Genomic DNA, 17,197 nt, shown 5'->3' on the forward strand with positions numbered 1-17,197 from the left:
CTCTCCAAACGCTGGCGCCCGTGTTCGGCTGCAGAGGACTTGACAAAAGAGCTGCGAACGCCACCCCCGGGCGGCAGGAAGGCGGGCAGCGCACAGTGGCTTTTCCTTTCCATGTTTCTTTAAATCGTCAGCTCCCGAGACTAACGTTCGGACTCCTTCCCCCCCGACCCCTACCCCCATCCCACCTCCCGCACGCCCTCTCGCTCTTTCTCCTTCCCCCTCCTCCACCGCCATCCCAGTCGCTGCGCCCGACTCTCGGCCTCCCGCCCCGCCTCCGCCTCCCAGGGTTTTCACCCGCCGCGGAGTGAAATCTACATAGTGACCGCCTCTCCGAGAGATCATTGGTTCAGCCCCTGCCCGTAGCGGCCGGTGATTGGTGGGCCGCCCGGACTTATTTGCATGCGGGCGGCTGCGAGGTACCCAGCTGTGAGGCGGCGCTCGCCCCGCAGAAGTTTGCCCGGCGCTTCCTCGCCGGCTCGTCCCAGACTCGCGCCGCGTGGGGCGCCGCCTCCTTCTGCCGCCGCCGCCGCCCTGTTCTCTCGGGGTTCCTTGTTTGCGGGCACAGACGCTCCGCCTGTGGGAAGTTGAGGTGAACAAGCGGGAGTGCTGAGGAGCAGTGAGGGGGCCATTCCTGTGACAGCGTTGCGTCCCGACGCCGGGCGCGTGAGGCCCCGGCCCGGGCCCCGGCCCCGGCGAATCTCGCCCACCTCCCCGCGGCCGCCGGGCGATGCGGCCGCCGTGTCCCGCAGCGTCGAGAAGGAGGGCGCCCCGGAGAGCCTAGAGCTTGTTTCTGCCACTTGGAGAAGGGAGCATGGAGTGGTGAGCGCCCCCCCGCTCGGCGAGGCCGCCCCCGGCAAGCTCCCCATGGCCGGGACGTACAGCTCCACTCTGAAGACGCTGGAGGACTTGACCTTGGACTCCGGGTATGGGGCCGGGGACTCGTGCCGCTCCCTCAGCCTCTCGTCCTCCAAGTCCAACTCGCAGGCGCTCAACTCTTCGGCCCCGCAGCACCGCGGGGCGGCCTGGTGGTGCTATTCGGGCTCCATGAACAGCCGCCACAACAGCTGGGACACGGTGAACACGGTGCTGCCCGAGGACCCCGAAGTGGCCGACCTCTTCTCGCGCTGCCCGCGCCTCCCCGAGCTGGAGGAGTTTCCCTGGACCGAGGGGGACGTGGCCCGGGTGCTTCGCAAAGGCGCCGGCGGCCGGCGGCCGCCCCTCTTCTCGGCCGAGGCGGTGCGGCGCCTGGCCGGGCTCCTCCGCCGGGCGCTCATCCGGGTGGCGCGCGAGGCGCAGCGGCTGAGCGTCCTGCACGCCAAGTGCACCCGCTTCGAGGTGCAGAGCGCGGTGCGCCTGGTGCACAGCTGGGCGCTGGCCGAGAGCTGCGCGGTGGCCGCCGTCAAGGCGCTGTCCCTGTACAGCATGAGCGCGGGCGACGGGCTGCGCCGGGGCAAGTCGGCGCGCTGCGGCCTCACCTTCTCCGTGGGCCGCTTCTTCCGCTGGATGGTGGACACGCGCATCTCCGTGCGCATCCACGAGTACGCGGCCATCTCGCTCACGGCGTGCATGGAGAACCTGGTGGAGGAGATCCGGGCCCGCGTGCTGGCCAGCCAGAGCCCCGACGGGGGAGGGGCCGGGGGCGGGGAGGTGTCCGCCGAGGCCCTGGAGATGGTCATCAACAACGACGCGGAGCTCTGGGGGGTCCTGCAGCCCTACGAGCACCTCATCTGCGGCAAGAACGCCAACGGTAAGTGCGCCAATGGCCCCGCCGCCGAGGGGCAGGGTGGGAGAGACCCGGGGGCGAATATTTTAGGAGGAAGCTGGTGGGCGTGCCAGGGCCTGAGAGAAAGCGTTTGATCTGTGGATGGAGGAGTTCATTAAAGGGCTCTGGCCCGAGATTGTGCTTCAGGCGACCGACGTTTGGAGGGTTGATCCCCACCCCGTCCCGCGTGTCAGTGTCACTTTCTGGGAGAGTTGAGCCTCCTGACCGAGCCATTTCTGAACCCCTCTTGAAGTGACGCTCTTTGCCTTGCTGGAGGGGACCTATAGGTGGCGTCTTTCCCAACAGCTGGGCACACTGTGGTTCTGGCCTCAGGGTCTCCCCAGCCTGTTCGTAGCAGCCAGAAGGTCCGAACTCTTAAGACCTGAGCCTTGGATAAGTGGGGTGGGAGGAAGGGAGCAGGAAGCCCCGGACCGGTGCTGCCTTCCTGGGCTTTGCTGGGTTGAAGGATGCGCCCAGCATAGTGTGGTGGGTTAACCCTGTGTGCGCCCAGGGTGATGGAACCCGGGCATTCCTGGATCCTCTTCCCAGGAAGGGCACCATCCCCTGGCTCGGAGGGCCTGACTTTCCAAGCTGTCCCCACCCAAGTGAGCAATTGATGAAAGCCCTGTGTTGTATTAAATGCACAATCTTAAGGGCTTTTCTGACCGGAACAATAACACAGATGACCCAGTAAACCACATTATGGGGAAAGAGGATGGGGGATGGGCAACTGCAGGGTGTCAGGACTGGGGAAGAAACCACTGGGTAGTTAAATTTCTCCGAAGGATGATGACATGGCTTCCTGCAAAGGGTGGAAGGGAAGCACTTGACCTTCTCCCTGGCAAGGTTAGGGTGTGACAGACTCCACAGCAAACTGCCTACCAGACTCCTGTTTCAGGAGTCAGCAAACCATAAATTATTTAGAATGGTACTATGGCTAGTCATCCTAGCAATCTGATTTGAAGGCCATTTGGGGGGGCAGCTTTCAGTGGCAAATGAGCATTCAGTGGAAGAGGTCCGGTGGGTACTGGAAAAGGCATACAGGAAGTTACAGTTAAACATGGTTTAGCATGAGCATAACAGCTAAAATTTAAAATTAGCACTTAATGTTTCCGTCTCTGTTCTTAGCACTTTATATGTTAACTCGGGTAATCCTAGCAACCCTCAGGTGGGTACCGATAGTATTATCCCCATTCTACAGATGGGGAAACTAAGGTACCCAGCAGTGAAGTAATTTGCCCAAGATTACTCAGATGTTCAGTGACAGAGCTAGAACAGGAACCCAAGCAGGCTTTTAGCCACTGGAGAAAAGGAAGCAGCTTTGTTTTTGTTAGTCCCAGTTCCAAGGAGAGCAGTCGACTTCTTAGGCCTCGTTGTAGGACAGCCTGCATGTGTTAGCATGGCTGACCTGGGCTTTCCTTGGTTTTGTTTTTAATTCAGGCACGGCCAAAGGAGATGCCTGGGGTGGCAGGGCGTTTGCCTTTTAATTTTCCTCCTCTTAGGTCAGAGTGAGGTCAGTCCAGAATCTCAGTTGATGATATCACAGCTGATAAGTTGTGCTTTGCCCTCCAGGGCTGTGGCATCACCACGGGGAACAACTCCCGGAGAGGAAGTGTGCAGGGCAGGGGGATTTCCATCCGTTGTCATAGCCCAGGGCACAGAGTTCTGAACTTCTGGCTGAGGGGAGGCCCAGGCTACAGTCAAAGAAGTAAAGACTCCTCGGAGAGGAGACCGAGGCCCTAACCCCAGAAGCCAAACTAGAACAAAGGTGGACTGATAGGTGCCCAACAAACAAAAGAAAACAAACACATGCCCTTCACCCACCAGCTGGTGCCCTGCAGCTCAGGAGCTTCTCAGCGTTTCTAAGGACAGATCGTGGCGAGTAAGGGCAGTTGCCTCTCTAGGGTCCCCTGAAAATGCGGGGTGACCAGAAACGGCTGAAACATGGGTATCTTCCACGAAAGGGCCGTTTCTTTTTAAATATATTTTATTGGGAAGGGAGAGGGATAGAGAGTTAGAAACATCGGTGAGAGAGAAACATCGATCAGCTGCCTCCTGCACACTTCCTCCTGGGGATGTGCCCACAACCAAGGTACATGCCCTTGACCGGAATCGAACCTTGGACCCTTGAGTCCGCAGGCTGACGCTCTGTCCACTGAGCCAAACCGGTTAGGGCGAAAGGGCCATTTCTTATCTAGTGTCATCGCTCCTTGGGAGTTTCTTGACATGGGATTGTGACCCTATGATTTGACCTCCTCCCTACCGCTCTCCCCCACCCCAAGCAATCCTTAAGTGATGCTAGTCAAGACAGCAGACTCTCTGAGACAGACAGCACAGCTCCCTGGATGATCCGAGCAAGCATCTCCCTCTGTGCACTCCCTGGTCCCCAGGGAACACTCCCTTGCAGGCGGGGTGACGATTCACTTCCACTTAGTAACATGGATGCTCATTCTTTATACATGAAAACCTGGAGGTGGCCTCCGTCAACAATAACTAGGCTGATTCACCGAGTCTCTATAGACCAAGTGAAATGAATGTTTAGTAGCGGAGCAATGAATTACTTATGCCTGAAAGCTGACTTCAGAGGGGGAGCATCAACTGCTGAGGAAAGAAATGGAGCGATCCAAACCTCTGTTATACGAAAATAAGCCCAAGGCTTGCGGCAAAGTTCCCCACAGCTGAAGACTACGTGGGAAATGGCTACACATGGGAAGGAGAGTGCTGGTTCATCTTCTAGTCCAGTGGTTCTCAACCTTGGCTGCACATTAGAATCACCTGGGAATCTTTTTTAAAATCCTGATTTCTGGGCCTCATCCTCCAGAAATTCTGTTTCTTTGTTATGGGGTGGGGCCACAACATTAGTAACAAAGAAACAGAATTTCCGGAGGATGAGGCCCAGAAATCAGGATTTTAAAAAGATTCCCAGGTGATTCTAATGTGCAGCCAAGGTGGAGAACCACTGTTCTAGTCCTACTGGTCTTCCCTTTAAATTATGTATTTATTGCTGTTGTGCCTGCTAATTCTATAGCATGGGCACATGCCTCTGGCTCACCTGTATAGGGCTCTTAAACTTTTAATGTGTTCCAGCCAGGAATTTAAGGGCTCTACTCCATCTATGCCTGTCCATTACTCAGAGTGCTGGGCAAATATGGTTTTGCTCAGCCCGAGAGGGGCAATAAAAGTTCTGTAGTGCTTATACAACATGATCTCATAGCGCAGCCGGGGATTATATGTCACTTGCTCACTTGGTATCGATGTCCCTGTTCCCAGGGCAGTGTCATTAAGTGATGATATCTTTGTGGCTTCCTTATGGGAGGTGGAGAGTCCACTTTAATAGAGCAGTCTTTACAAAGACGGAGTCGGCAGAGTACAGAAACTCCTCTCATTCTCTCTCTCTCTCTCTCTCTCTCTCTCTCTCTCTCTCTCTCTCTCTCTCTCTCTCTCATCCCTGTATTCGAGTTTGAGGCTGGGCCTCACTTCTGGGTTCCTTCTGGGCCATTTTTTCTTACTAAGCTTTTATGAGTTTACAGGGCATTTGAGAAAGTTCTCTTCAATTCTGAAGCTCCGGGTTAAATGATAGGATTTTGGTGAGAACAGCCTTACTCCAGAACAGTAACCAGGATGTGCATGAGGGGCGCTCTGTCAACGTGGCAAAGAGTGCAGATTTTGGAATCACAGTGAGGGTTCGAAGCTTATCTCTGCCACTTATATGAGTGACCTGGGACAAATGTCTTAACCACTCTGAGCCTCAATTTTGTTATCTGTAAAATGGGAGATAATGACAGCACCTAACTCAAGGTTTGCATGAGGATTAGGTGAGATCAGAGGTTTAAAGACCATAGCACATAGTAAACGCTCAATGAATAACAATAGTTCACTCAACAAACATTTATGGAGCCCTGGCCCTGTGCCCTCCACTGTTAAAAGTGCTGTGGATTAAGTGGTCCTCCTCTCATGAAACGTACAAACTAGTGGAGAAGACAAAAAATAAATAGGGATATGCTCTTTTATCAGTGTTACTTAAAAAAAGAAAAGAAAGCAAAAAGGCCAAGGTAGTAGGTCCTACTAAGTAGGATAATATGACTGGGACTAATTTAATCCAGCCAAGGAAGGCCTCTCTGAAGCTTCATTAGCAATAGGCGATATATCAAAACTACTGCTATCTCAGTACCTCTAGGCAAAAAAATTGTGACTGAGAACGTTCCTGAACTATTCAGTTATCAGCTGAGGCAAATCCTAACAAATGGTTGCAGCCGAGACATAAAAGGGCTGCATCTCTAGCAGGGATGAAAACTCTCCTAGTGGTAGGACCCAGTTAGCGAGGAGATTATGGGACGGATCGCCAATGAGATCATCAACAGAAGGACCAAGGGTTAATGGAGCTGCTAGTTGCTGTTTAATCAGTTTCCCCATCTGGGTAGTCTGAGGGAGGAGGGCAGCTTCCCATCTCGGACTATTTTATTGAAGCCAAGGGTGGGGGGAAGGAGGGTAAAACTGAAACAGAGCAAGTTTTGGAAATAAAAACTTAACTCCCCTCCCCTCCCCCACCCTCCTTGAATGTCTGAGAAATGCAACTCAGCCTTATGTAGTTAGAGGAACAGGTGGAGTTCTGTTTCCTCTAGGGAGCATGCCCTGACTCCACCCCCGCCGGGAAGAGCCACCTTTCCTGGCATCTCCACAGCACCCTGAGCGGATTCTGGAACCATTTCCTGCTGTGTCTGTAGACTGAGCGCACGGGCGTCGTGCCTCCCCGTGCCTCCCCGTGCCTCCCACTGTTGGGCAGAGTGGATCCTCCGTAAATGTTAGGCAGTTGATGGCGCATCCCATACAAAATGTTGTTTAATTCCAGAAATTTAATTTGAAAGCCCTCTCCCCCTTGGAAGAACCTTCCCTGTTTTCCACCCTGGCAGGGAATGTCACGTTCTTGATGAATAGAGTTAGAGGTGGGGTACCCAAACCACAGAGACATCATTCAGCTTTTTGATACCCTAATTTCTAGTAGGGTACCCCAGGCCAGCTGTGATGAGTAAATGTAAATGGTGAGGGATGGGGGGTTCCTTCAGTGTGAGATGCCCAAAGAGGGGGTTTCATAGAAGTCTAATCGGCAAATGACAAATCCACAGGAGGGTTGAGTTGAAAATCAGAAGCAGTCAGTTCCCCTGAGAATAGCAATTCCAATCCCTCCTTGCCTGCAGAGCTGCCCCAGAGGGCAATTCTGCTGCTGACTATTGCTCATGCAAGGCGTGTCTGTGTTCCATCCCACCTGCCTCCAATCTGAGAATAGAACCAAGGCACTCACTGCCGAGACATGCCGGTGCATCTCAACACCCAAGGGTCTGAAACAGGCCACAGCCACTTTGCTGCTAATCCCCGGGTTGGTTCTTACCCCACCTCCCCATCAGCATCTACCTCATAAGGTTTGGACAGTGGGTGGATGCTTTGGCTTCCGTTTCCACACTTGTACAGCTATAATAACAGGTCCGGTCTTTGTGTAACACCTCGGACTGTTTACCATCTCTGCTCTCGCCGGGTCCCCACAAAGATCCAGTGAATGGAATGGCCTCTCACAGAAGGATCTCCGGGAGCCCAGAATTCACAGCTCGGTCATGGCCGGGCCAGAACCAAGCCCCACATTGCTCAAGCCCAAGCCTGTGTTGGTTTTTGGTTTTTGTCGTTTTTTTGTGTGTGTGTGTGTGTGTGTGTGAAGAATCATGAAAACAAAGGTGGTGAAGAGCAGGACAGCATTTGACCCTCTTCCAATGGTGGTGAGGGTCAAACTCATAGCAATAACAGGATTTATTATAGATCTTGTCAATGGCTGGCTGTGTCCGGGCCCTTAGCCTAAGTCCAGTAGCCCAGTGAATCCTCACAACCACAGTGAAGACCAGGCATGGGCCTTCCTCCAAAGGATGCTAGGCTGCTGTTTCAGTGTTGCTTGCTGGCCGTCCCAGAGTGCGCCCTGTAGGTGGTATTGATTTTGAGGAGCCATTGCTGTTGCTCCTGAGGGGGCATGGAGCTCTGCTGCCCAGGGAGGGCCTTGGGTGTGTCGGCCGCTGGGTGATCAATAAGTTTAGTGAATGGAGAGACTGCAGACTCCACTGTGATCGTCTTCTCCCCGAGGGGCGAGTCAGCTCCGGCAGGTGGACACACCCCTGGTCTCGGGAACTCTGGCTCTGGAGTTGGCAAAAAAAGCCTTTCTGAAGGGGACTTCGATGTGCTCAGAGTCCGCTACAGCGTCAGGCCACTGGTGAAACCCCAGTGCTAGCACCGTGGGGAGAGAGGGACCAGCTGAAATGCTTCGGCTTTGAAGTCTGTGTTAGGTCCCAAAGTGCAAGTCACTCCATTTTTCGACCATGAAACGAGGGGTCAGGACGGTTGTGCTTAGAGCTGCTGCCGGTTTAGAGTTCAGAGCTCACAGTAAGAGTGTAACTCCTGGCTCCCTCACTCCTGAGCTGTGTGGCCCTGGGCAGGTGGTTTAACATCTGTGCTGGAGTTTCTTCCTCTGTAGCGGGATTTCTCAGCCTGGTCACTACAGACATTTTGGACTGGATCGGTTGGGGTTTTTTTTTGCCGTGGGCCTGTCCTGTGCATGGTAGGGTGCTCAGCAGCATCCCAGCCCCTCCCCACAGATACCAGGGGCATCCCCCTCCCTCTTCTGCCTGTGTTGACCATCAAAAATGTCTCCAGACATTGTCACATGTGCCCTGGGGGGCAAAATCGCCCCTGGTTGGAAAACACTGCTCAATAGTAGGGCTAGAAAGCAAACCCAACTCAAGAGGATGGTTGTGAGGATTTAATGAGTCTCTGTAAGGGGCCTTGCACTGTGCCTGGCCCCATAAAATATTAATTCGAATTATTGCTATATTTTTGCAAACTTATGTAGGATGCACCGGCCGTGTTTGCTCTTGCCAAAGAGGGAGTCTCCAGTGCAGGGAAAGATCGTGACCCGAATCCCAGGGTGACGAGTATTCGACACAAGGCTTTCCTTGGTGACTAATAGGAGGAAGTGATGGACTCTGGAAAAAGCACCCTGCTCCTTTATGGCTCGGTTGCTCCCACAAGGAAGCAGCTGGCAGTGGGCCCTGAGATCAGGCCCCTCCCTCCGGGCCTGTGCCCTCCCCGCCAGGATGACAGCGACAGTGCAAACGCGAAGCCCCAGGCCCCAGGGAGCCGTGGTGGATATCGGACCCCGCTTGTTGCAGCTGCCAAGTCCGGAGCCACAGGACGGCAGGTGTTTTGTGTTTTGCTGGCCTGTCATGTAAACATACTCTGTGGTCGTCTTGCTTGTTTTAAAAAAAGGCCTAAATGGTTTTGCAACTTTGGCGGTATATTTGGAGCTGCATGCCGAACTGGGAGGAGAAGCTTAAGAAACACAGCCTACGTGAGCCTGGGAAATGCCACGCTGGCCACATTAATCAACCACTTGCCGACCGTCGGGGGGAGGACCAGCACGGATCTTGCCCGTCGGAGTTGAGAGTCTAGTAAGGAAAGCATAGCACATACGTGGGTCCTTAACGAGGAAGCGTGTGGTCCCTGCATTCAGATGCCAGGGGCTGTGCCGACAACCTGCCCTTCCTGTGTGCCACTGCCCGTCGTGGCGGCTTTTCATCAGCTATTTCATCTCATCTTCCCAAGCCCCTCTGTATGGTAGATAGAATGTCCGTCCCATCGATGGGCACCTTGAAGCTTTCGGTGCCTGGAGAGCTCAGAAGAGAGGCAGGAGCCCGGGGCAGGTGGCTGAGAGGGAGTCAGGGCTGCTTTGGGGAGGAGGTGGCACATGAGCAGTGGGATTGGGGCCGGGGGAGCTGTGACAGGGAAGGGAGATGGCACAGAGAACAGCGAGGCTTCCAGAAAGAGGGAAGCAGTGTGAGCAAAGACCTGGAGCCAAAGTGTGTGTTTTGGAAAACAGCAAGTTACCCCGTTGGGCTGGGAGGCTCAGGCCGAACAAGGCAGAGGAGCAGGGCAGATAAGACCGTCAGAAGGAAAACTTTCCCACATCTTTTATCCAGATGTTGCGGAGCCTGCCAGAGTGCAGGAAGAGAGTTTTCCAAAACTTATTTTTATAATTCAGAAATGTAGTGTGTCTGCTCCCCAGCTCATCTTAACCACAGTCCCAGACCTCCCATCACCCCTCTGGTTGATTGAAAGCTTGACCTCAAAAATGCCCCCAGCCCGCTGTCCTAGCAACGCCAGTAAACGACAGAAGGCTTTCACCGAGCAGACTTGGGTGGGGAGGGCATGGAGAGCGAGGCTTCGATGAGCTCTGCTGCGTCTGCTGACTTTGGCTTCTGACTTGGCATTTCTTCCATGGCCCCGAACGTCGCATTTCAGGCCAGTGCAACCCCAGGACGGGACGAAGCTCAGGGCTGACAAACTCATTAAATGAGGCCATTGGATGGACTTTGGCCAAAGCCAGGATTCTCGAACATGGAGGTGGGAAGGGACATAACGCAGATGCAGTAAGAGGGCCCCAGATACATTGATACATTCAGGTTCCAGTTTTGAGTTTTGGAAAATAGCAGCCCAGTTCTCTGAGAGGATTAGTCACTTTCTAATTCTCGGCGAAGGTGTTTCCAGAGCATTGATAATAAGGATCTCAGTCGTGCCAAATGTTCGCTGTTGTGGACCCACCTTGTAGCATGAGCCGCCTGGATTGGACTTTTCAGAATCCAGCAGAATTCCACCGACAAGAATAAAACGTGAGAGATCGTCGTGGCTTAGCTCAGAACCTAGGGTGTTAGTCCTTTTCCTGACCCTACTGTTATAAAGGATTTTTCTTTTCACTTGAAAAAGGGACATCTTGAACATTTTGCAAAAATACATCTGTAATTGTTTGTGGTTCATAATTTGGGGCTCATTGTTTGCTTTCTCAAAGTGAGCCGAGGTTGGGGGGCGGGGTCAGGCCCACGATGGAAAAATTAACCAGGAAAGCTGAACTTGAAAATACCACAGATACAAGGTTAGGGGTGGGGGAATTTAAATTGGGCCACGAAGAGTCAAAACGGGCCTTTCAGTGCATGAAAATCATCCCTAAAACTGAGGCCAGCCTTTTGTGGAAAATTAAAAAAAAAAAAAAAAAACACGAGAAAACAACTTAAGTCTCTATCTTTTAAAATATGAGAATCAGTATTTGCTGTTAGGAGAGTTGTTAATACACACAAGCCGAGGCTCACCCCCCACACCGAGTGGGTGTGCACAAGCGTCTGGGACAGTTGGTTCAGAGAGCGAAGAATTTGGATCCGAAAGTTCTCGATCGGAGCTTGGCCCCTCCATGACCCGGAGTGAATAACTGCATCTCCTTGGCTCTCTGCTCCTCTCTCTGTGGTGTGAAGAGGTTGGACCAGATTCTCCACGGGCCCTTCTGTCTCTGATAATGTTTCTAGACCCCACATGGACACTGTGAAATCATTTCCCCGAAGTCGAGCCCTGTAATTAGTATCCTTGGGAAAGAAACACCCCAGATGGAGCTGGACGCGTTCTCCGAAGACCTGGCTGGGTCGGAGGACTAAGCACCATCCTTTTTATATTGGGATTAACTGTGATTATTGTGCTTAGAGTCCCCCCCTCCCCGCCCTTCGTCAGAAGGATGAGTTCTGTCTACTTTTGGCCGACCCAACACATCGGGGCTCGACAGCTGCGCCCAGGCCCTGCAGGCCTGCGCTGCGGTGAGATTGGCTCCGAGGTGACTTCATACCGCCGGTGTTTGAAGCCCGCCTCCCCAGACTCGGGTATTTATAGCAGGGGAGAAGCTCAAAAAAAAAAAAAAAAATTAAGTATGCTACACCCTTCTTCATACCGTGTGGGACAGAGACAGGCATTGTGAGGCATTTAGAAGGCAGGGCTGTGGGGCCCAGCGGGATATTTTTAAATGCTGCTTGTTGCAGTTGGCAGGGCCACTTCTTCAAAGGGGAGGGAAGCGGGAGTGAGTGAGGGTGACAGGCCGCCAGGGCGTCTGAAGCCTGAGACGTGGAGCTCGAGGTGGATGGGCCCCGAGCCCTCGTCACTTCGCAGTCACCCAGTTAGAGCGGGGCCGGGGGAGTCCCCATGGCAGGCTCGGTAAAGGGGGTGGCTCCTCATCCCTCTTCCCCACGGAGCACCCACCCTCCGGTTCCCCGTGTTGAGAATTAAGAAAGTGGCCTGGAGAAGACAGGACATACGGCCCCACACAGTGGTTTCTGTGCAAACCAGGGGCCTGGTGCTGCTGCTTTAAACGCATCTCGGCCGCTGAGTGAGTCAGGCTGCACGGGGGACACCGATTGGAAGGATGCGGCTCGCAGCTGTTCTGGATACAGTCCTCCCAGGACGGGCGGGCAGGCCAGAGCTGTGCGGGGACCCAACTCGGTAGCAGGTGTGAGGGCCCCTCGGAGTGGGGGGAGCTGCCTCTGAAAAGGCCACCCCGTGGCCCCGCCTGTCCGGTGGGTGCCTGTGAAGTATCCCAGGAAAGGCCACTGTGTTTCCCACCACGTGGATCTCAGAGGAGACGGATGGTGGTGACAGTGGGAGCTTCTGGAGACGAGCAGGGGCGAGGCCCCGAGTTTAGTGTGGGGTACATCTGCTTGCCCATTCAGCAAATCCTTACTGAGGACTGGCTGTGCACCGGGCACTCTTCCAGGTCTTGGTGATAGAACAGTGAATGAAAGAGACGTGAAGGCGAGGAGGGTGAGGCCGGTGGGTAATGAGAAAGGGTAAGGCATGCTGGAGGCCTCACAGTGAGGCCAGCCAGGCCTGGTGGGTTCAGGTGGTGGGTGGAGAGAGCGTAGGGGTGCGGGGAGTGTAGTAGGAGATGTGATTGGAGAGGGAATGGAGGGGTGACTCGCCAGGTGGGGCCTCGTTGACCATCATGCGGTTCCTTGGCTTTAATCCTGAGTTCTGCTGGGAGCCACCGGAGAGCCTTCAGCACAGAAGTGGCCGGATCTGATTGGCACTGTAGCAAGCTCACCCTCTCTGCTGTGGTGGAAGTGGACTGTAGCATTGAGTGGCAGCAAGGTGAGCACTCAGGAGGCTTTGCAGTCATCCAGGTGAGAGAGCACCGAGGCTTGGACCAGGGTGTCAGCCACTTGGAAGTGGGAGGGATTCATAGGACACCAAGCGTCATGGTCTCAACAGCTAAAAGAACGAATGGCCGTTGACTGAAAGGGGAACAGCCACGTGAGGAAGACACAGGATGGAGCCAGAGGCCCGAGTGCAAAGTTGGTTCCTTGTCCCAAACTTACTACAGAGAGAGGTCAAGAAGGAGGTTGGCCTCCGGGTCTCCTTGGCTGGGAGGAAAGGGTGCCTTGAATGCGCTTAATCATATGATGGGTTGAAACACTGCCCTCCTTGGGCCTACCCAGGGTAGGCAGGGTCCGGCAGGGCTGGGTAGGTCTTGGAGCAGGAGAGATTTAATTTTCAGCCTTCTAATTCTTTGGTTGATGGCCTTCGGAGACGCGAAATATTGCTTTTTAGCTTCTTCACAGGCAGCCAGCAGCCTCTAATGGAGGTCATCAAATCTGTGGTTTCCTGTCATTAGCCTGGGGTCTGTTTAATTGGGTCCAGTTGTTCTGTGGACCCCTGGGACTTGGTGTGTGTGTCCTTCAGTTCTAAGAAGGTGAGACGCCTCTTTCAGGCGGCTTCGGATGCCTGGAGGTCAAGTCTAGGTTAGAAACTTAGCCAGGAGAGCCTTCGTGGGTGCTGGGAGAAGGCACGGGGGCCTGGGGCTGTCTCAGGAAGGCGTTGGGAGTATCGAGGTGCCGGATGCTGGTTTGGCCTCGGCTGCTCAGAAGGAGAATGGTGACAGGGTGGCTCAGGGGTGGGACGTGGGAGAGTTACCACTGCCTGACTGCCAGCTGCTAGTCTCTGAACCACGTTTTCTTCTTCGGTTTAATGGGTTTACCTGGTTCCTATCTCACAGAGTTGTTTCAGTGACTCTTAACCTTGGATTCACATTAACTCTCTACACAGAGTTAAAAAAAAAAAAAAAAGTTGTTTGTGTGTGTGTGTGTGTCTTAAGCCCTTGCCTCCAGAAATTCGGAGGATATGAATGGTCTGGAATGGGGCCCAGACCATGTGGGTCGAGTTCGTGGGGGAGTCTGGGCTCAGGGTGCTCAGACATTCGCTGTTACTAGTGGTGAAAGAGTCATTGTTCAGGAGCGCTCATCTCTGCCCCACCCAGGGGGGTGACTGTCCCACCCCTCACAGCTGTGCTGCTCTGGCTCGCTCACCTGGAGGGATCGCGCACCTGGAGGGATCGCTCACCTGGAGGGATCATGGAAGAAACGCAAAAGAAGCCTGAATTGTTAGGTTTGCATGGAAAGGGCAGAGAAAGATCTAGAACAGTAAACACTGGTAAATACGGTGGATACTGTTAACTCCATCTTTAAGAGGAAGCTGCGGCCTGGAGAGGTGAACAGGCTCAAGGTCACACAGTTAATAGGAGGTAGAGACTAATCGAACCCAGGCAGCCTGACTCCAGATTCCCTAATTTCCAGCGTGCTGTGCCCCCCCCCCCCGCCCCCTACCCCACCCCACCCCAGCCAGAGAAAGCAAGAAATCTGAGTTCTCAGCTCTGAGGGCCAGGGCATACCTACCATGAGCCTTTACAAAGCACCCAGGCACGTGCCCTGTGTGTCACGTGGACTCTTTTACTCCCATTTTATAGTTGCAGAAACGGAGGCTCAGAGAAGTCCAGGGGACATCGCTAGTAAATGACAGCAGGATTCAAGCCGAGGCCTATTGGGTTCCAAGAGTCCTCATTCGCCCCGCCGCCTCTGTCCTCCCCTGAGTGGCCTGGGTGGGGATGAAGTGTATGCAGCGATTTCCTGAGCAGAGAAATGAATGGGTGAGAGGAGCTGAAGCAAGCCCGTCCCTCACTGCTTCTGAACAACCGAGCCATTTAGGTGCCTTAAAATAGTAACATCGCCCAGTGGGACGGCCAACCTGGCCGGCCTGCGGGCGGCGGAGGCGTGGGTATTTGTTTCTCTGCGTGTTTTAAAGATAATCCTGGAAGCTTCTCTTTTGTGGGTGTGAATGAAATAACCTCCGAGAGGCTGTGTTGGCTGCTTAAAATAGTTCCAGGGGAAGAGCGTTTGGAAGCTGTTAGCTCCTTGAGTCTATTTCCTCTCGATTTATGACACCTTAGAGAGGGCTGGGCCTCTTCTTGTTTACTCTTCTGGCTTTTCCTTTCCACCACATTTTAGCCCTTAAGTCATCATAAGCCAAGGGAGTTTGTCACCAGAAAAAAGTGACAACCTTCCCTAAGTAATTGGGGGCTCTCTACACATTGAATTTTGTCTTTTAAAAAGAAAAAGAAGAAATGAAGCGAGACCATTTGTGTTCGAATGGGCCATTTCCCTCTTCCAGCGGCGAAGGTTCCAAGATCACAGCCATGATGCTTGCTCTGGGGTAGGAGGACTTATCATTTGATTCATTCACACTCAGGCCTCTTCTGGGAAGTACGGGTTTTCTTGCAGCCTTCGCCGTGGTGCCCAGGAGACCTGACCTGCCATGTGTGAGGGGAGCGGCTGTGCCCAGTCCTGCAGCCTCTAGCCATGTGAGGCTATTTCCAGTTTAACTTAATACAACTCAGTAAGGTTGAAAAATCATGTCCTTCGTCACACAAGTCACATTTCTAGTGCTTACTCATCATGTGAGGCCAGTGCCTCCCACCCTGGACAACACAGAAGCAGAACTTCTCCATCCGCACGGACAGCCCCGTGGGACACATGCGTTAGAGGGGGTCAGCGGGCGGTCACGGGGCCAGCCTCTGGGTTGTCCCAGGTCTCCACATCCCAACCATTCTCCAGGCTCGCTCAAAGGCCTCTGTTTGCAGCAACAAAAAGATTCATGGAAGTGGAGACGAAGGCCATTGATTCTTGTAGCTCTAACCTCTGAACCCTTAACACGGGTTCAGGATTTATGGTTTCCAAGCTGCACGGCCTCGGGCAAGTCACTTAGCCTCTCTGGAGTTGTTTCCTGTCAGGGAAATGGTGATTTTGTGAGGATTAAGCACAATGACCAAATATGTATAAAAGCCCTTTGCAGGATGCTGGCCACATCGTAAGAGCTTACATGTGTTACAAAGTTTTCTAGGCATTTTCTCCCTTGAGCCATACATACAGTATCCTCCAGATGGTAGACACGGTTGCTGTTTATAAGAAGATGAATCGGGCTTCGGGGAGTGCTGTGGCTACTGTCCCTGCTACTGAGTAGGACTTGGACTTGAGTCCTGCTTTTTTCCCTCCAAGGGTCTTCTTGGCTGTTGATGGACCCTTGATAAGCCAGAGGATGTTGGTTTCAGTGAACTAGGAGCGCTGGTGAGCTCACTTTCATTCAGGAGCTGCCACGATGTGAGGTGAGCTCTGTTCTGAGGAGTTTGGCCTGAAGCTGGCCTGTCAGCATCCATTTGGACAGCTGCCACCAGCAGAGCCACTGCCCGAATTGGTAGCTCCTTGGAATTGGAATTTTTCCCAAGAGGGTAAGTTTTTTAGTGCTTCCCATGCCCTGTGGTCTTTTCACATCCTTCGCTTTGAGGAATGAGCCCAAGAGAACCCTCAGTGGGATCCTGGCGGAGGGTGGCTTTGAAAGGAGTGTCCCCTGGGAAGAGAAGGACCAAGAGGGGCCTCTTGGATGGGTAGCAGGGTCCGAGAGATGTTTGCTCACACCGGGAACCTGACGTCAAACCCTGACTCCACTACTCACTTCCCTAGACCGTACAGGTAATTATTTAACCTTTCTGTGCCTCAATTTTTCCATCTGCAAAATGGGGATAATGCTAGAACTTGCCCAGCATGGTAGTTGTGAAGATTAAGTGAGAGGAAGTGGGGGGGAGGCATTTAGCTCAGGGCTTGGCATACAGCAGCCCCCAGATAGAAAATGTCGGTGTCACACTCATCATCCTTACATCCGGGCAATGGCATTGGTGTGTTTCCTCCTTCATGTGTTGTTTGCATTTTCTACCTGAGGATGTATTATGTGTCAATCAAAAGAAGTGATTCAGAGGATCTTAGCTCTTTCATGTGAATGTCTAAGTTAAATTGTGTACCATGGTCTTTTCCCTCCTTCTCTTCGTTTTTTCCTTTCCGAGGATGATGGGGGTGAAGAGCGTGAATCTGTGCAGTGGTCATTTTAGTACCTTACAAGGTAACCACCAGCCCGCTTCCCTCCTGCTGGTCTGGGCGGTGTCACCGGCACCACCCAGCCCAACAGTGTAATCAGAGCCGGATTGTTTCTATAGGATTAGTTTGTGGTGTGAAAGGCCCATGTAGTTAGGCAATTGCCACTCTTTTGCCCACACCCAGAATGTGCTAAATCTGCCACTTGCAATGAAAGCCAAATAGCTTGGAGCCATTTGTAGGGAATCTGACTATTTTCATCACAGCTGCTACCAGAGATGGACTTAAATCAGGGGGCAGCCAAGGCCATCGAGAAACGATGAGGTCCCTACTCTCCTTCTGCAGG

General features: G+C 53.3%; 1 protein-coding gene across 1 annotated transcript in view; it reads left to right on the forward strand.

Moving 5' to 3' along the window:
- Window positions 1–424: 424 nt before the first annotated feature.
- ABTB2 (ankyrin repeat and BTB domain containing 2) overlaps window positions 425–17,197 on the forward strand; it is a 138,089-nt gene continuing 121,316 nt past the window's right edge. Inside the window, exon 1 of the mRNA XM_059709718.1 lies at window positions 425–1,747. Within this exon, the coding sequence (XP_059565701.1) occupies window positions 865–1,747 (883 nt within the window). The 5' untranslated portion in view covers window positions 425–864. The remainder of the gene's footprint in view (window positions 1,748–17,197) is intronic.

The sequence above is a fragment of the Myotis daubentonii genome, chromosome 9 (genome assembly GCF_963259705.1).
Source record: "Myotis daubentonii chromosome 9, mMyoDau2.1, whole genome shotgun sequence".
In the NCBI taxonomy this organism is placed as follows: Eukaryota; Metazoa; Chordata; class Mammalia; order Chiroptera; family Vespertilionidae; genus Myotis; species Myotis daubentonii.